General features: G+C 47.8%; 1 protein-coding gene across 11 annotated transcripts in view; it reads right to left on the bottom strand.

The window, feature by feature from the left end:
* KALRN (kalirin RhoGEF kinase) overlaps positions 1 to 20,437 on the bottom strand; it is a gene marked incomplete at both ends in the record, with an annotated part of 640,695 nt that overhangs the window by 403,180 nt on the left and 217,078 nt on the right. For all 11 annotated transcript variants that reach the window (XM_079705108.1, XM_079705114.1, XM_079705116.1 and 8 more), the window contains 2 exons: positions 12,362 to 12,874; positions 16,273 to 16,465. In XM_079705108.1, the coding sequence (XP_079561234.1) occupies positions 12,362 to 12,874; positions 16,273 to 16,465 (706 nt within the window). The remainder of the gene's footprint in view (positions 1 to 12,361; positions 12,875 to 16,272; positions 16,466 to 20,437) is intronic.

The following is a 20,437-nucleotide window of genomic DNA, read 5'->3' as shown; positions in this document are numbered from 1 at the left end:
AATTTCCTGCAGCCCTGGCAACACACACGCTACCCCACTGTGGGGAAGGAATGGTCATCCAGGAGCCAGCGAGTCAAGCAGATGAGAAACAGAACCAACCAAGCCAGGAGTCAGTCCAGGCAGCCCGGGGATATTGACTCTGAGTGGCCAAATTCCTTCCATCTGAACCACAGATGATGATAAAATAGTTTCAGGAACAGCATGAGGGAATGTTCACTCACTTCCCAAAATGTAAAATTGAAGAGGTCAAACCCGATTTAATTCAAGCTGAGAAAATAGTGCCTAACTTTATCCCAGAGCTACATTTAGCCATAAACTGAGCTCTGGCCCTTGGCAAGTTAATTTAGAGGAGCTAATGCTTGTTCCTGGCCTACAAGATACACTCAATAAATAGTAACTATTATTGTTACTGCAAAAATGGAGTGTCTGTCGGATGTTCTCACCCAGTCCTCCCACGCATCCTAAAATCAGCTGTGGCAATTACTTGCACATCTGGGGAAAAAGATTCCACATGGGCTAAGGAGGAGGTGGCCCTCCCTTCAGGAGTCCCTCTCTGAGAGACGGGGCAGGTGCTATGCTGGAAGGGGTCTGTGCTAGGTGGGCTTGACCTTGAGCTGAGGAAGACAGCCAGCACTCCCCTTTTCCCTTCTCCCCTCTTCCTGCAGCAGCTTCAACAATGGGGCTCAGGCAGGTGGGGGACCACGAGGGAGCCAGGCTCAGGCACATCCAGGAGAAGTTGCTCAGTCGTGCTTCCAGCTTCCAGACCACACCTGGTAGAGCATACCCCACAGGAGCTCAGTAAAGACTTAGGAATGAAGAGCCCAATCTTCAAAACCCTCAGTTTCTCTAACAATCTTCTTCAGAGGACTAAGGTAAATGTCTGTGCTGAGATAGAGTCACTGTCCCTAAGAGTAGGGCAGAAACACAATAAACAGATAACTCTTGGTAATGTTTATGGTAACCTTCATCACCACTTCTGTGCCTTAAGAGGAATTAACATTTGAATTTAGTCTTTCATCCTTCTTCCAAAGTGTTGTTGGGCTTTCTTTCCACCTCTGTCCTGGGGTCATCATCCTAACATGAAGGCCTTGTGGTTCCCTTGGCTCTCCGCCTTGACCTCCAGTTGGTCACCTGGTCCCATTTTCTTTCATTCAGACTATCTCCAGGGTTTGCCCCTCTCTTTCCATTCCCACTGTCACCTCATCTGCCCACACTTGGATTAGTATAAAAGGACCAGAACTGGTTTCCCTGCCTCCAAATCTCTCACTCCATTGCAAGATGAAACTTGCTAACACCTCAGTTTTCAAGCAAGAGCACTGGAGTAATGTCTATTGGAACGACTCAACAGTAGGTGGTGCTCTTGTGCCAGCCCAGAGCACTCACAAAACTTCTGTTCCATCAGGCAGCCTAATGAGTACAGACTGTGCCATGGTCCACTCTTTATTTGGCACTGACTCTGTGCCTCTGGGGAACACAGTTATCTAAGACGCTGGCCCTGACCTCCAGGAATATGCAATATAATTGGGTTGGAACAGGGCCAGTTTGAGGGGGATGGATAAAGACCATGCATGGACAGATGCCTGGAGGACAGAAAGACTACCTCCAGCAGGGAAGAGTGGGGAGTGTAGCTGGACCTTCAGCTAGGGTAGGGTTTCTTTCTTTCTTTCTCTCTTTCTGTCTTTCTTTCTTTCTTTTTCTTTCTGTCTCTATTTATTTATTCATTTATTTATTTATACTGTAGGTTCTCATTAGTTATCTATTTTATACATAGTATCAATAGTGTATATATGTCAATCCCAATCTCCCAATTCATCCTGCGCCCCCCCTTGGTATCCATACATATGTTCTCTATGTCTGTGTCTCTATTTCTGCTTTGTAAATAAGATAGTCTACACCAATTTTCTCAGATTCCACATATATGTGTTAACATACGATATTTGTTTTTCCCTTTCCTTCTTTCTTTCCTTCTTTCCTTCCTTCCTTCCTTCCTTCTTTCTTTCTTTATTTATTTTTGGCTGCGTTGGGTCTTCGTTGCTGCGCACAGGCTTTCTCTAGCTGCGGCGAGCAGGGTCTACTCTTCCTTGTGGTGCACAGGCTTCTCATTGCGGTGGTTTCTGTTGTTGCAGAGCGTGGGCTCTAGGTGTGCAGGCTTCAGTAGTTGCAGCACGCAGGCTCAGTAGTTGTGGCACACGGACTTAGTTGCTCCGTGGCATGTGGGATCTTCCCAGACTAGGGATCAAACCTGTGTCTCCTGCATTGGCAGGTGGATTCTTAACCACTGCGCCACCAGGCAAGTCCCTGTTTTTCTCTTTCTAACTTACTTCACTCTGTATGACGGTCTCTAGGTCCATCTAGGGTAGGGTTTCAGTAGGCAGATGGGAGGGAGGTCGGTGTAAACATAGGTGCGAGAAGGTGGGCCTGTGCAAAGCACACAAGAGGCTGTCCTGGGGTGGGGGCTGAATGCCCAAGTCCAGTCTTACTCTCCATTCTAGGTCCTTCTGGTTTGCACCTCCTTGGACACCTCATGACAAGGGGTGCCCCAGGGAAATATTTAGGATAAGACAAGTGCCACTCTGAGGTGGGACCAGTCAGTCCACCTGTTCTGCGTGGAGGAAACCAACATCTTTTTTGTCTTTATACCAAGAAGGGGCAAGAATCCAGCTTTCCTCTGGTCCCTGGTTACTCAGGGAGAGGTGTGACTAGATTTCTGACCCCTTCCTGTGACTCCAGGTAATCGACATGGCATGGACATCACCCTCCTACACTCCTCCCCATGCAGCCTGAGCTCCAGCCACACTAGCCAGTAGATGTTTCCAGAACCCACCCTGTACCCCTGAGGCTGCCATGCCTTTGTTCATCTTCTTCCCTGCACCCCAACCTGGCCTGAAGTTTTCCCCTTCTGTGGTTCCCAAAGCAGTGATAGGTTCTTTGGCCAACTTTCCCCATGTAGCAGCTGTCTGTCAGTGCCCGCCCCTCCACTGCTCCAGTGTGGTAAGGCCCGACTCCAGCTCATCTTCCAAATGCCCGTTCCCAGCACAGTATCTGGCACTTATTTAATTGGCTTGTCTTCAGCAACAGTGTTCTAAGATCTTGCCAAACTGGGCACACGCTTCTAATTTCCTTTTCCTTCTACTAGTTTCTCCAGGCACCAGGGCCCTATCTCACCTCCCTGCTCTCCTGCCACATACTGCCCACTGTCTGCTCCAGCACCCTTATTGTGCATGACCCTGTACTCTCCGCCCTTCCTCCCAGGCCCTGCAACAAAGGCCTCCCCACGCCTCTCTTCCACTCCTGATCCCATCTATCTACATGGCCCAGCTCAAGCTGGTCTCTACAAACCTACCATCTGCTGAGCACCTACCAGGCTCCCAGCATACTAGATGCTTCGTATACATTTTCTATAATCCATATGACAATCCTAAGGCATGTATTAAAATCTACATTTTACAGATAAAGAAACTGCTCAGAGAGGGTGAACTGGCCACGGATAGTTAATCAGCTAGCGAGTGCCTAAGCTGGGATTCAAACCCAAGTCTCTGTGATTGTAAAGGCAGTGCTCTTTCTAGAAGCCTTGGCTGTGCTCTCTGTCCTCAGTGGGAAGCCTGAGCCACACAGGGAACCAGCCAAGGAAGGAAGCAGGACCAGAAAAGGGAAGCAAAGCAAGCAGTTCCGGCAGAATGGACGCACCCTAGAAGGCCAGGGTGACACAGGCTGGAGGAGCCTAGGGGCGCGGAGAAGAGGGTCACAAACAGGAGAGGAAGCAGAAGAGGTGCAGCAGGGAGGACAGAAGGTGAAGAGAAGGAGGGAAAGGGCGTTCTTCAAAGTAAAATGTCTGGGAAGAAATCTTGAAAAATTTCCCTACCCGAAACAGAGATGCAGTTTGTTTTTCACTTTATAAATTGTACCTGAATGTCTTTCATTCTTCAAAAAGGGTGCTTAAGACATTTCTTCCACTTCCCCTACCGGGGCAGAGCTGACGTGTTTTGTTTTTTCTTGGACCACCTCCCCACTCTCTCCCCTCCCCCACACTAGACTCCCAACCCTAATCCCTGCCCAGTAAGCAATAAAGACCTTGATATCCAACCAGGTTCTAACCACTGGAGTGGTTACTATTTCTTAGCCATCTTTTTCTTACAAGGATTGGGAATCACATCAATGCTGAACCTGATTTTCCTTACACTTGCCCACATTATTCCCCCATCCAGTGCCTGGGATGGGCACAGGTCAGCACCTAGCAGAGGACCTGACACAGAGCAGACGCTCAATGTCTGTGGACAAGGGAATGAATCAATGAATGTTTCTCTGTCACTTCTCCCTGTGCCTCATACAACTTCTCTGATCGGGATCCTTCTTTCCTAGCTCACTTAAATTGCTGCAGACAGAATCAAGGTGACAACCTGGATTCTGGAAAGTACTGTAAACACAGTGTCCATGTTCTCGGTTCCAAAGGGTCACTCTGGGGTCCGTAGTGCTATGGGGTCCACACATAAGTAGAAGCCACCTATGACAATTCAGGCCCCTTCCGGCCCTCGTAAGAGACCTGGGAGGGAGCCAAGGCTGCCGTGCCCAGCGTTCCTGCCACGCCTTGCTCCGCTCTGCTCTCCACACCCACTTCTCATGCAGGCCTGGCGACTGCGGCAGACACTGGGGCTCAACACGCAGCAGAGGGAAGGAAGGAGAGGGAGAAAGGATGTAAGGAGGAGAAAAACAGCTTCGGGAAAAAACACGCACACATGCAGCCTGCAGAACATTGTGACTTGGATTATTTTTGGAATCTAATGTTTCTAATGTTCAAGGGGAGGAAATGAGAAAAAGCAAGTAGAGATTCCCAGGACCCGCAGGCTGGAAATAATACAGGACACTGTGTCCTCTGTTGGGCGGGACATGGACACACTTCCTCGCCCTGAGCCCAGTCAGCAGGGGGGTGGCGGGCAGTGGTTTAGGCCTCAGTAGGAGGAGGGACGCAGGAGCAAGGGGTACCGGGAGCCCTTCTCCAAAAAAAGCAAGAAATTACAAACCACTCAGTAAAGACCTTGCCCCGAAGAAGGTCATAGTTCTTGGAAGCCTCCCTCCCTACACTGAGGGCTCAGGCAAATGAATCACAGAGACTTGTCAGCACGCCCCGGAGAGGCCCAAACAGTGTTTGCCCTCTTACCACAGCATCAGTAAGGACACAGGTCAGGTGACCACTAGCCTCCACTCCACCCCAGCCCCTCTGGCCACCTCCTAGGTCGCTGGCATACTTACCCTTTCTCCTGCAGGGCTGGGGTAAGGTAAGGCTGTGTGTGTGTGTGCGCGCGCGCGCGTGTGTGTGTGTGTGCGCGCGCGCGTGTGTGTGTGTGTGTGTGTGTGTGTTGGAGGAGGGGAAGGAGCCCCAGCCTCACAGCAGAGGGCCCACCTTCCCACTGCCCACCTGGCTCTACCCCAGGCACACCTCCCAACCTCACCAAGTCTCAGCTTTCCCATGTAAAATGATGCTCACATTCACGCCCTGCACAAAGTAGACGGGAGACCAAATGAGGAACCACTGACTGGGTGACTCTGGGTGGGTCTCTGCTCTGGGTCAAAGTTTTCTATGTAAAAGGAAGGGCTAGACCAGAAAATCTCTAAGGTCAGGGGTGTGAGAACACTTTAAAAACTGACATTCAAAAAAATAGTTCGTATTATATTGACTACAATGGCACTTCAGTTTGACAAATGACACTGCTGGCTCGAGGGGCGTGCGGGTTGGAGAGGGGGGTGAAGAGAAGAGGCAGTGGGCCAAGGGTGGGGCAGGGAGGAGGGCAGTGCGCTCCCTCCACACGGCCCCACTGGTTCTTGTCACCCCAGGCAGAAGGAGACGTAGGGTCCTTCTTTGGGCCCTGGGGAGTGATCAGAGCTGTTTATACCTTAGAGGGAAAGGGCAGGAAACAGCAGTGGATACTCTGCCCAGTGACAGGGCATCCTTGGGATGTCCTAAATTGCTCATATGGTTAACAGGACACACACAGCAAACACAATAAGCACATAACAGTACAGGGCCCTGCTGCCTACCATGATGCTCTTCACCCAGTGGGCCCCATATTCATATTTTCTCAGGGTGACTAACATGAAAATAACATTATTTTGTTCGCACAGACCTCCAAGAATATCAAAATGCACAGACATATTTCTTGGATGGACTATAGGAGTGCTTCTGGCCGCAAGCTTGTAAGAGAATAAGACAAATATGCTCTTTGCTATAATGCACAGCAGGAGGTGACAAGTGTCTCAGACGTAGCAGGTGATCACATCCCCCTGGGGAGAATCGCTTTCCTCTGTGGCTGCTTCAAGGACAGACACCGTTTTTCCAGAGAACTTTCCATGTGGCGGCTCCCCCAACCCTGACCCATCAGATATGATCCCAGTTTGACCTGCGTGCTCCTGTCTTTTTGCCTCACCCAGGGGCACCACACAATCTAGTGATCTTGGGAGACCCTGTGAACCTACATCATAATTGCCAACTTCTGTCAAAACTTGATTCTTAACTTTATTCCATTAGGGATCACTGAAAATTATTTGGAGCAAGTTCATTTGGAAGGTAGCATGGATCACGATCTGCGAGGTCTCAGCGGGGGGCGCCGGATGACTGAGGAGTAAATTAGGACTGAAACAGCACAGGGAGAAGGAAGGGAAGCCAAGGTCTAGGGAGCAGCGATGCTGGGCCAGGCAGGGGGCCAGCACCTCCACCCACATCATCCCATCTAATTCTCCTAACAACCCTGGGCAGCAGCTTGGGCTTTTTTTTTTTTTAAGCAGGAAAAGAACTCAACAGATTACGGTTCTATTTCCTGAGAAAAGTTTCTTATTTTCCATCATCCCCCAAGGCGACAACCCTGAAGAGAGAAGAGCCAACTGTAGATATACAGGGGAGAAGGAATAGCAAAAAAGGCGAAAATTCCTCTAGAATTGTTGAGCTGTAAAGGGGCTGAGACACCATGTAGTGTGGCAAGTCTCCAAGGAGGGGGAGAGGCAGGCACATTTGGCTTGGGGGGGTAGGGTCTTTACCAAACTCCTCTGGGGATTCTGATATACCCTCTTACAAGCCTATTCTCGACCACCACCAACCCCCCACCACCATGACCACACGCACACGCTGCCACCCCACCTCCCCCACTGAGACACATTTTCACAGACAGAGAGGATCGACATGAGAACAGTGCCCTGTGCAATCAGGAAAAAGTCGAAAGACACTAAGCTAGCCCAAACTCTTCCTCTTTGTTTTGTTGGGAACATAATTGGGGGTCAGAGGTTGCAGATGTGCCTGCAGTCTCCCAAGTGGTAAGTGGCACCCCAGGACACATCCGAACCCCCATTCACACAGCTCCATTTCAGCAGGGACACGGCACCCGTGGGTGTGAACAGACTTTCACCATGCAAGGATGAATATGCAGGAAGACATTTAAAATTAGGTTCTCCACAAACGTACGGACACTAAGGGGGGAAAGCGGGGGACGGGGGGCAGGGGTGGTGGTGGTGGGATGAACTGGGAGATTGGGATTGACAGATAAACACTAATATGCATAAAACGGATAACTAATAAGAACCTGCGGTATAAAAAATAATAAAATAAAATTTAAAAAATAAAATTAAAATAAAATTAGGTTCTCCAAAGGGAGCTTTCCCACAGGTGGCGTGGTGAGGGCAGCCATCAAGGCCAGGGCCCTCTAAGCAAATGAGAGGTTCTCATCTGGGCAGGTACCTTGGTGATGGAGGAGGTGGGCACCTAAATATTCTCCCAAGTGTGGTGATAAAGATCTTGTCTTGGATGTGTCCCACATGAAACAAGCACAACATGCTGTATAAACTGACGGTAAGCATAATTCCAATACTGGAAACCCACTGGATAGCTGTGTTCATTCTTTCACAGGGGCTTCTCTTACAGGAAGTGGGACTATACTCTCTCTTTCCAGAAGGGCTTTGGGCAAGATTAGAGGGACTCCCAGGTAAACATCAGTATAGCCTCCTTTATTCAGAAGCGAAGTAGACAAATGTTCCTCCATCAGTTAAGTCTAGTTATGCCCCAGAGCCCTTCTAAGCACTTCTCTTTCCCTACAAAGACTGGAAGATTGTGGGCCTTCCCCAAATTAGAAGGCGGATGGTGCAGCAGCTTTGGTACTTTCTGATACTTATGACTGGCATCAGCACATAGATGGGCAGCAGGAGGTCACAACGGCCGGCATCAGGATGACAAGGCTGGGTTTCCTACAGTGCATGGAAGGTAAACTTTTACATCTCAAGGTCTCTTCCAGTTCTACCATCCTAAGATGTGCCCCAGGCACCCAGGAAGGGGGAGGAAGCTAGGGAAGACCCTCCACTGAGCAGCACCCATCCTTCCCTTTTCCAAGGGGACATCTACAACGAGTCTACTTAATGATGCTTAACACCACAAACTGCCCCCTTATGGGAAAGAGGCCTCCCTCTCTCCTGTAATGGGATGTGACTGCAGGGCAGACACCTTCATCACAGAGGGTCCACTGCAGCAGTGGGGGCAACTGGCTGTGAAACGGAGCTGCAAAGAGAGCCATAATCTGCTCCTGACTAATGAGGAGTGACTGGCTTGTGCTCTGTGAACACAGTGGAGGACAGGCCCATTAGTTACAGACCAGAGGGCACAGGGCCCAGGGCCCAGGGCCCAGGCAGCGGTGCTCATCTTCCAACAAGGTGCATTGTGCGTTACTTGAATCACCTCTGAATTACCCAGCCCTCCCACAAATTGCTCATTAAGGCTTTCCTGTCATTCCTGAGCTGCAATATTCCCCTTCTCTGAAAACTCCCTAAGCACAGAGGCTGTGCCTAGGACAGTGAGGTGCACACAGCAGACATAAGTAATAATAAATAGGACTTGATGACAACTTGCTGCTCCAAGACAGAAACTCTGGCTCACTCATCTTTATCCAAGTGCCTGGTTTTGGGCTCATGACAGCTGCTCAGCAGAAGTTTATTAAATGAATGGGTGGCCTGCTTTATGAATTATCTGCAAAGCAGCGTCCCTCTCCTTAAATGTTTAATTGGGAGAGAGAATGGCTCCTTCCCCGCCACCCCCAAGATGAGGGATGCATGCATAGGGTCATTGCAGAGGTCAGGGGAAGGTGGGGAGGGGTTGTTTCACTTCCCAAGGCCAGCTGGTAAATGGGGAGCACTGACCATTATTCAAGGCCTGGGAAAGAAGCTGTCACCCCCAGGGCCAGAGGGGAGACGCTGTGCCCACCCCTTTACAAAAATAGAAGCTGGGTGATTATCAGACTCCTCCAATTGCCAAAAGCTTCCCAGATCTGGAATTAAAGGCCTCCGACAAGCCTCCCACCAGAGAGGAGGCTAAGACGTGGCTCATGCAGGAACTATTTCCTCAGGCCCTTGTTTAGATGAGGATCTGCACACACAACTCTTACCCAAGCCACCACCCTCCTCACCCCTTTCCAAAACACCAAATAAGTCAAGGGCTGAGGCACTCAGTTCTGCACAGATATTTTAGATTAATCTTGAAGCAATTTAAAAGGACTGTTTTCCTCCCCTGCCCCTCACCAGCACATTTCTGTGGCAGCCGGGTCAAGCCTGAGCAGCATTTTCGCCACTGACTCAATACCGAAATATTCCTGGGCTGCCCTCTTCCCATCGGCCTTTTACTCCCTCTGTTTTGTTTTAGATACTCTCTCCCCCACCCCTCCCCCTCTACACACACACGTGCACACACACACACGTGCACAAACACGCATGCACAGACACATCTTTTTAAGGTATGAGCACAGATCCTAACTTACAGTCCATGCACAGAATTCAGGGATCATGGATTCGAATAGGGAAAAAATACGCCTTTATTTTTACTCACCTCTAACTAAAATAGAGCATCCTCTTCAATTATGAACAGAGGCAACACACTTCATTAATGTTACCAATACTTGGGCCTCTGACATCAATAGAAACACACACATTCTCATATCGTATCAGGGTTGTTTGTCCTGAAATGTCAGTTATGGTCATCACTACTTCAAAATTATGGTAGTTATAAGACTTCAAGTCCATCTTGTTGTTTAACATGTTCCTAAAGAAGCACATATGTTGCTATCCTTAAAATTTTTAATAATTGTACTTCAAAAAATATTTTCCAAGCCCGTATGTTATTTTGTACATTTACAAATATTATTCTGAGAAGAGGTCCATAGGCTTCACCAGACCAAAGGGGTCCAGAGCACAGAAAGGTTAAGAGCCCCTGCTGTCATATGAGCATTAGAAGATGGGATCTGAGATTTTCCCTAGAGTCATCATGGGCCAGGGGACTCAGGGGCTAACCAGCAGCATTCAGTGGTAGCATGAGGCAGACCCTAGGAGTGGTGGAATAGTAGGGTTATTGGATAAGAGGTTGGGTGGGCTTTGGAGACAGACAAAATAATGGCTCTGTCCAACTGGCAGTGTGATCTTGGGCAAGCCGTTTCATCTCTCTGAGCTTCCATTTCCTCCACTATGAATTAGGAATAATAATATACCATACAATTCTCACGAGCATGAATTGAGAGGATATATGTGTGGCAACAACTACTGCTTGGCTGGCTGGCACTTGGCTGACTCTAGGTCAGCCTTCCCCACCTGGGGGCTTCTGGGGCTAAGGTATGTTATGTTGTTTTGTTTTGTTGTTTTGTTTTGTTTTGGAGATGGGTACTGTCTGTGCCCTATGTTGGCTTCCCATTTCCTGAACTCAGACACATCTAGGCAGACCTAAGTCTCCTACCTCCTCTTCTGTCCCGGATCACTGAAACAGGCACTCAGTCCAGGATGCAAAGCAGATCTCCTGCCCCAGAGCAGAAGAGGCCTCAAGTGAAAAAGAAATGTTCCAAACCTTTCCAACATTGGTCACAGGAGCCAAAGTACCTGCCTCTGGGTTTGCAGAGCAGCTGGCTCCTGACCTGGTGTCTCTCCTAACTTGGATATGAGATGGGGATTCTGTAGTCCCAGTGCCCGCAACCCCAAATCCAGGCCAGGCCAGGGTCAGACCCAGGCTGCCTGGCCACTGGGCAAAGAGCCCTCAGGAAGGCCAGAGGAGACCTTGCAACTCCTAAAGTTGTGCAAAAACTCCTTTACATGCATGTCTCTTCCAAACTCTGGCTTAAATGATGTTCAAAAGTTCTGCTGTAAAAAGGGGCCATGCACTGTTTTAAAATTATACCTATTGATTTTCATGTGATTATAAATGATAAAAGATTGGAAAGCACAGAAAATTTATACAGAGAGATTAAAATCAAGCATAAGCCTTACCCCTAGAAATCAAAACTATTAATGTTGTGGTGAATTTTCTTCCAGCTATACTTATGTTAGCACACTTACATAAACTGGGATCATAATTATATCATTTTATATCCCGATTTTGTCACTTAAACTACCTAGAGACATTTTCAATATGGGCTCTTAAAAGACACAAAACCATTATATCAGACGCTGTCTGTAAAACTCACAGGTTACTGAGAGTCATGGTATTCCTACAAGTGGTATTGTGCATTTAAATGTGTTATTCTCAGAAAACTGGTAGGAGAGCCCCTTTCACTCTTCTTAAAGTGCATGTAACAGTAAACTCTCTTCTTTAGCTTGGAGAGCATCTAGAGAAGATACTTTTGCATTCTCAGCAAAGAGGCACTGTATGGTATTTTCCTTTTTCACTTTCTCATATCTCCCTGATAAGGGGAAAGCTTTGAAAATTCACTGCTGGAAAAATATCTTGCTTGACAAAGTGTGCAGCTGAGGGAAAACCTCCAGAAAGAAGTGGTATGGCAGGAAGAGAGCCCTGGACTTCAAATGGAAGACAGCTGGATTCCTGTGTCAAGTCTGCCATTGTGGTCCTGAGATCAAATAACACCCACCACCAGCCACCTCAAAGGACCAAAGGGCTGCGTAGACTAAATGAGACTGTATGCGAAAGTGCTTTGTCAATAGTCAAATACACTGCAGGGAAATAACCGCTAAGTCACGTTGTTGTGGCTGGTAACAGCATTGTTACTCCTGTTGCTCAGCCGGCTTGAACTACGCACGGCACGCCCTGAGAGGGGCAGCGTCCAATAGTGCAAAAGCGTGGACTCTGCAGCCATGCTGCACCTCCTCGTTTGGCCAAGTTATTTAGCCTCTCAGTTTCTTCATCTGTAAAATGGGATGATGATAATACACCTACTTCATAGGACACTTGACAGATTAAAATAAGTTAATTTACACAAGATGCACAGAACAATACCTGGCACTTAATATACACTCCACAAGAGGAGCTTTAAAATGTTGGACTAGCAGTCTCCGTCATTCTCCCTAGAAAGTTATGTATGCCCCCCACCCCGGCCCTGCTCAGGTTTGGCTGGCACCCTCCTACCTTTTCAGCATCCTGCTCGAAGAGCCGCAGCTGGAAGCACTGGTCCAGTTTGAGCTTGCGCACGTGCCACATCTGGTGCAGGTGCTGTCGGGTGGAGTGCAGCTTGTCCAGGAGGCTGGTGATCTTGGGCACCAGGCTCTGGAAGTCGGCGCTGCCCGGGATGCAGTTGCGCCCTGAGAAGCCGTCGCTGCAGCGGATGCACTGAAGCAGCCGCTGCCCCTCCCGGTCCAGCTCCTCCACAGGGGCCTTGAGCACCTTCTTCTTGAGCTGTGTGTGCTCGTCGATGAGCCGCCGTGAGCCCTCCACGTCCATGGGGAACTCCTTGCGGGCTAGCATCTCCTGCAGGTCCTCGAGGCGCGAGAGCAGATGCACGGCACTGTTGAAGAACTCCTCCAGGGAGAGCCGCAGCTCGATCCACTCCTCGTGGTTATAGTCCAGGGAGCCGTCAAACTCCTCTGTCAGCTGGGAGGGGTCCACCAGCTTCGTGAGGCCCTCCACGGACACCATGCTCGTCTGGGATGGGCAGACACAGAGAGGGAGACTCAGTGATGCTGGGGCAAGTCAGGGGAAGACCCCAGGGCAGCCATAGGCAGAAGAGAGAAAGTCAAGGGGAAAGGCCAAGATAAGTCCATATAATAATGACCACAGCTTGCCTGAGAAAGAGCAAATGGGAGAGCAGGTAGCCCCCTGGTCAGCTAAGATCAGCAGTTTCAAAAGACCGGCTTACTGGTTCAAAGAGCCTCTCCGCCTGCTCACCATTGGCCATTGAAGGGAAGACTGCCTTTATGTTCCTACTGCCCTCATCTTCCTCCTTCCCATCCCCAAGTCTGCCACAACACGGCTCAGGACGCTAGAATCAGAAGCTGGAAGAACAGACTGAATCTAATTTTAGGGGGTCTAGTTCTCAATAGCTTTAAAACCTAGGATATCCTCATGGTTGGATTAAGCAGTGTGGGTCAGTCTTGGGCTGCAAGGGTCTCAGAGGCGATCTTCCTGCCTCTTCCCACAAGCAGATGCCCTTCTCTGATGCAGTGAACAAACAGGGCTCAGGGGACAGGGAGCCTGGGCCCTCCACTTTCTCTGAGCCCCACAGACTCTTGGAGAGCAGAGCGGAGAATGTTTGTCTCCAGGACACAGAGCAGCAAATGACGGCACAGCAACCACCCCGACGTACCAAGAAAGATTGTTTCTTTCCTACAGGATTTCTTGATTCTCTCTCCTGGAGAAGGAGAGGCTACTAGAGAAATCTCTGGATTCAGGGTCCAACCCTACACTTACTAATTGCGTGAACTGGGCAAACCAAGTTCGCAGAGCCGTTGTTTCGTCCTCTGTATAATGGAGATAATGTTTTTCTCCTAGGGCTGTGCTGGAATTAAACCTGACGGTGTGTAAAGCACCGAGGGCACCAGCATGGAGCACGTGCTCAGTCCCTGTGAGTGCTCATCAGGATGATCTGAAGGCTGCATCCTTACTGGAACCCTTAAAAGCAGTTCGTCTCCCTCGGTCTTGCTGCTCTCTGAGCATTGCCTCCTCGTCTCCCTTTTCCTTCTACCTCCTTCCAAAGGCACAGGAAGGAGCTGCCTGTGTCTGAAACAGGGGTTCTCAAACTCATCAGATACCCTTGGGGAGTTTAAAAAAACACTGATGCTCAAGCCCCACCCCTAGAAACTCTGATTTAGTTAGCCTGGACTGGAGCTTGGGCATGGGTGATTTTAAAAGCTCCTAATGTGCAACCAGTGACACAAGCCTCTGCTGATCTAGATCCCTGCAACTCAAAATGCAGTCCTCAAACCAGCAACATTGGCACCACCTGGGAGCTTGTTAGAAATGCAGGATCTCAGGCCCCACCTAGACCTTCTGAGTCAGGATCTGCATTTAACAAGATCCCCAGGAGAATCTGTGCATTAAACCCTGAAAAGCCCTGTGTTAGAGCCTTTTCCCCTTTGAATTTGGCTCAAAGTTTACCACTTCCATGAAGTCTCCCATGATTATTCACTAATTATTCATTAAGTATCTGCCATTGAACAAGCCTGGACTCTCATCTCTGTAGCACCTACCATCTCGGTCTGCACTAAGTACTGCATCTGCTCTTTATAAAACACTACGTCATAAATATTCTTCCGAGTTGGAAGCCCCCACCTCTGTCTCCTGCTCTTCTTGTTTAGGAGGCAAAGACAAGCGTGCTCAATTTGGGGTGAAGGAGATGCAGGGAGATGGGAAATGCTGGGCAGCTAGGCTGAAGCAAAAGTTTCAAGACTTGGAAAGATTGTTTCCAGTCGCTTCAGCTAATAAATTTATAGGCCTGTTGTCACCGCTTCTGTATAAACAAACCAAAAATACACAAAGCATTTATTTCCCTACAGGACTCCTAGCATTGGGAAGCGTTCTGGGGGAGCATGAGAGTTAACTGTTCTTACACCAAGTCAAATTTCTCATGTTATTTACACAGAGAACTGCCTCTCAGGTGGTCAGGTTGCTGTGCTCAAATCACAACCTGCTGGGGCCACCACCCCACACAAAGGCGCTCCCGGCCCCTGGGGACAAACGTCTGGAATGAGAAGTTGCTGTTAGATTAAGAGCAGGTCTGCCTTTCCAACACACACGTACACAGGGTTCGTCCTCTTGCAGATGGGGGCCAGAGTTCTGAGAAAGGAGAACAGCTCGGATCTGGCTGGAACAAAGGTTCCTAAATCATTGATTTAATGTGTTGTCATTAAAAATTCTCAGGGGACACATATGGCCTCTAGAAAAATCTAGTTAAAGAACATGTTTTCTCTGAGTATAAAAGTAATACAAAATTGTCAAAAGAAAGTAGAAAAACATAATCCAGCCACCTCAAATAAAGCACTGTTAACCATTTTCATGTATCTCTCAGCCTTCCTCTAGATCTACTATACTCTTAAAAACCAATTTCAGATCATATTGCCCATACTGCTTTATAAAGTCTTTTTCTTTCCTAAATTAAAAAAATTTTTATTTATTTTTTAAATTTATTTTTGGCTGCATTGGGTCTTCGTTGCTGCGCTTGGGCTTTCTCTAGTTGCGGCGAGTGGGGGCTGCTCTTCGTTGAGGTACGCAGCCTTCTCACTGCAGTGGCTTCTCTTGCTGTGGAGCACGGGCTCTAGGTGCGTGGGCTTCAGTAGTTGTGGCACGTGGGTTCAGTATTTGTGGCGCACGGGCTTAGCTGCTCCGTGGCATGTGGGATCTTCCCAGACCAGGCTCGAACCCGTGTCCCCTGCATTGGCAGGTGGATTCTTAATCACTGCGCCACCAGGGAAGCCCTATAACTTGTCTTTTTAAAAACAATATATCATGTGCATTTTTCAATGACACTTGTTCTAAATATGATTTTTAATGGCTTCATAGTATTTGTGTATTAATGTTGCCAAAATTAATGGATATTTAGGATATGAACTATACATATGTGCATGTATACATATGCATATATGTAAATATTTGTGTATACATATGTGTATATTATTGCAAAAAACACTGTGATGAATATCCTTATAGACATTCTTTGTTTATAGTTATCATTAGTTCTTCACCTTTCTGTTTTAATTTTTATATTAAAAATATTTTCCTAGAAGGAGAATTGAGAGATCACTGGATATAAACTCTTTTTAAGGCATTTGACCCAAATTACAAAGCTGCCCCCCAGAAACAATTGCTCTGATTTATACTCACCAGTAGTAACAGGACTGCCTAATGACTCTGTGCCCTTGGGACAATCGCATGAGCCTCTTATTCCTTCTGAGACTCTCACTGGCAAGGCCACAGTGGCCAAGGAATCCTTAATTACCAGCCCCTGACATGGTGGGGTCGGTAGGAAGGTGGAGAAGTGCAGGTGAGAAATGGGTGGGTAGCAGAAGGGGAAGGAAAACGGGAGCTAAGAGAGAGGTCGGCCTCACCTCGAAGATGAATTTGGAGCTGCCAAAGTTGGTCTTCTGTTTCTGCCAGAAGTTGTCGGGTTTGATGATGAGGGCCACATGGATCTCGGCTGGAAAGGCTTCCTGCAGCGTCTTGAGGAGGGGCTTGATGAGGTCCCACTTGGAGCCCCGCATGTCGATGATGACGGTGAAGCCACGTTTGCACACGTCCTCACTGTGGGGGAGGTCAGAGGTCAATCACGGTCACTCTGGGCTGCTGAGACTTTGGAGTACACAGTCAAAAAGCATCTGGAAACCTGCATTCCTCTTTATCTGGACCAACCTTCCAACTTCACGCCAGGTCTCCTGGCTGCCTTGCAATCCAACTCAAAATGTACTGCCTCAGAAAACCTTTCGAGATTAACCCCATCTGACCAAGGGCATCTGCCTTCTCCCAGCACTTAGCAAGTAACTCAGCTTTCCCTGTAGTCAAATGCACTTGTTGGGACGTTGACAGTTTCGGTATTCACTATTATGTTTGATTTTCTTTTAATTCTTGTCTCTCTCTCTTGCTCCTGGGTTGAATCATATTTTCTCCATTTGAATACAAGCTCTATAGAGTCAGGGATGCTGCTGCCCTTAGATCTGCGATGGAAAGTCCTTGGCATGAACGCTGTCCTTCCCCGGGCCCACATCAATGGCAGCCACTGCTATGCTTTACCACTGAACACAACCTGGACCAAAGAATCTTTTTCAATAAAGGGGTCTAGGCCAATTCTACCAATTGATTAGAGATGGTACACAAGGTATTGATAACATCATTGTATTTAAGATGTATTACTTGTAGTTCAAATTGTATGTCAACTTTGAAAAACTCAGGTTGCCGAGCCATGCTGATTACTCTCAGATGGCCAAGGGTGGGACTGATTAGAACGGTAGATGTGGTCCCGTTGTCTCATGTACTTCCATTAAAAGAGTCAGGGTATGAAAAGGTACATTTCAGGAAGTTAAGACAGGGGAAACTACTCTTGAAATCAAGGCCAGATGAAGTGACAGTGATCAACTTGAAAACCAGAAACTAATCGGGCTAAGTGAATCAAGATGTTGCTACATAACTTATTAAGTAGCAAAGTTTATTTAAACACTTGGACTTTATAAGTCCTAAGAATTGAAAGAAAAAAAGAAACAAAGATCAAAACAGTTGTAACACCTCAATTTGGAAGAAAGTCTATGTTTTGGTAGAGGGCTTTCCTTCTATCCTTCATTTATTTAACCTGTGTATTTATTTTCTAACTCAAAATAGACTTTGGTTAATTCACATGTTTATATAAATACTGGTGTAGCATTTCCTTAGGTTGTTTGGCTTAATTTCCTATTACCCAGACTGTACTAGCTTAAAGCCCTGTGCATGTTGCATGCCCCATAGTCGTGCACCACCACCTACCAATGGCTTACAGGTACTGGAGGTAAGGCCACAATGGGAGGATTTAGGCTACAAAAGGAAACAAAACGCTGTTTCAGGCTTCATTCTCAAATCTCGGCCAGTGATGAAAATGTCACAGACTTTTGAAGACACCACAGCTCCTGTGATTGTGTGAGTGTCTCAAGCATAAGGCAGCTTATTGGGCCTCCCAGTAACACAGGAAACTCCCCAGGTGAGGAGAGACACTCTTTCCATTTCTTCTCGTTGACACAAAGGATTAGACTCAGCAAGGGGGAAAGCTGAGCCTTTTGTTTCTCCACAAATCCTATATCCCAAAGGAAAGGAGTTATCTCTTCTCCTTCTCTGACACTTATTGAGTCAGTAAGTGGCCAGAGTCTTCCATAAATAATTCTCTCTACCTTATTGTCTGAAAGCAATGTGCCTTTTTCTTAAATTACAGAATTTCTTTCCCATTATGAGAAAATACCCAGTAATTGTAGAAAAGTTAGAATATTCAAAAATCTGTATAAGAGATACTAATGGGGCTTCCCTGGTGGCGCAGTGGTTGAGAGTCCGCCTGCCGATGCAGGGGACGCGGGTTCGTGCCCCAGTCCGGGAGGATTCCACATGCCGCAGAGCGGCTGGGCCCGTGAGCCATGGCTGCTGAGCCTGCGCGTCCGGAGCCTGTGCTCCGCAACGGGAGAGGCCACAGCAGTGAGAGGCCCGCGTACTGCAAAAAAAAAAAAAGAGATACTAATGGTGGGGATTTATAATCCTCAGGCCTATTTCCTTCCAGTCTTTTTTGTACATGTCATTTGTATACCATATAGTGTTCTACCTTTCATTGTAACACAGAATTTTTTCTCATGTCTAACATTTCTTTGAAACAGTTACATTTAATGACACACAGTCCATCCAATACCTACACCACAGCTTTTTAAATCATCCTCATTATTGCTTTACAGGGCACATCAGCTTATATATCTACCAGCAATGCTGAGAGTACCCCCCACTGCCGCTTTACTGTATCCTCATCAGCACTGGTCACTGAATTTTTTAAATCTTTGCCAGTTTTCCAAGAAAAACATGGCATTACATTTAAATTTGCATTTCTTTGATTACTGGCTATAGCTTATTGGCCTATAAGAATTTCTTCTGTGACTTACCTGACCATTTCTTTTATCTCTTTTTCTATGGCAGTTTAATGGCTTTTCTCACTGAGCTTAGTTTCATTTAGCCTGACTCACATTTGTTGCACACGCACTTATGCCAGGCACTGCATGGTAACTGTGGGTCTTCCCTTCCCTTAGAGATGACCGACTTCCTTGCTTACCTGCTCCTCAGGCTCCATCGCTGTTACCATAATTGTGCTGACATGACGAAACCCTGTGCCTAACAACAAAGAGTCACTGTTGCTACCAAGAGCTGGAGCTTGACTATCCCAGTATCTAAATGTGGTCATCAGGAATAGCTTACACTCTATTAACGAATGAATTCTGACAACTAAAAGAGAAATAAGGTACTAAATACTCTCTAGGAAGTTCTCACTAGCTCAGGAGATGGGGAAAGAGGCCCAGGGGCTGAATGCTGAGAGATTACCTACCTAATTGGCATCTCTCTGTGAAAACAGCTAATCTACCAAGGTGCTTTCTGTGTTTGGTTTGAAACAAAGAACATAGCTGGAGGAAGGAAAAGAACTTTTTTTTTTTTTTTTTTTTTTTGCAGTACGAGAGCCTCTCACTGTTGTGGCCTCTCCCATTGCGGAGCACAGGCTCCAGACGCACAGGCTCAGCGGCCATGGCTCACGGGCCCAGCCGCTCCGCGGCATGTGGGATCCTCCCGGACTGGGGCACGAACCCGTGTCCCCTGCATCAGCAGGCGGACTCTCAACCACTGTGCCACCAGGGAAGCCCAGGGAAAAGAACTTTTTATCACATACTTATTGTGCCAGGGATGGTGGTTGGGCACTTGACATACGTTATTTCATTTTATCCTCATGATGGATAAACTTGGCATGGTTATCGCCATGTAAGAGATGATGACACTGAGGCATAGAATTTGCCTAAGGTCACATGACTGGTAAGTACCTAGCACAGAGTCAAAACCAGGACCACTGACTCCAAAAGCCCAAGCTCAGGTCACTGTATAATGTGACCCACCATGTTGCCACCACGTGTGGTGTTTTTGTGACTGGGTGTGGGGTGAAGGGTCATGATAAGGGGACGAGATTAGGGAGCTCATAGGAGATGGGGGAAATTAGGGCAAAGAATCCAAGTGGATGACCTCCACTCTGCAGTCTGCACAATCACAAAATCATAAAAGCTCAGAAAGTTCAAGTAATTCACTTTGGTTTAGGCACAGGGGCGAGAGGCAGAAAGTGATGAGGAACTGCTGTCTGAATGCTTCAGAGAGCCCTACTCTGGGCTCCGACCCTCCTCTTGCACACCCTCCCCCCAGGGAACGAGGACACTTGACAGAAAGAGACCATGCTGCCCCATCCTTTTCGAGACCAAGTTCCTTGTACCTGAAACCCTAAAATTCCCAGCTCAAAGGTCTTTACCTACTTCCTTGGCCCATGTGTGCCTCTCTCCCAAGTCCAATTCCTCAAGGGTAAGGAACACCACCAGTATGAGCACCTCGGCCTGAGGGGCGGCAAAGAGCTGCTGTTTGTAAGGATGTGGCTAAAACATGTATGTGCGAGCCGGGTGTCCACGTGCATGCATGAGGACCCCCGCAGTGGGAGACAGAGCTGGGCTGTGAGAAGGCAGGCAGAGCACGAGCGGA

Source organism: Hyperoodon ampullatus (assembly GCF_949752795.1).
Source record: "Hyperoodon ampullatus genome assembly, chromosome: 5".
NCBI lineage: Eukaryota > Metazoa > Chordata > Mammalia > Artiodactyla > Ziphiidae > Hyperoodon > Hyperoodon ampullatus.
Note: the sequence above shows the minus strand (reverse complement) of the source record. Positions and strands in the feature narration are given on the sequence as shown.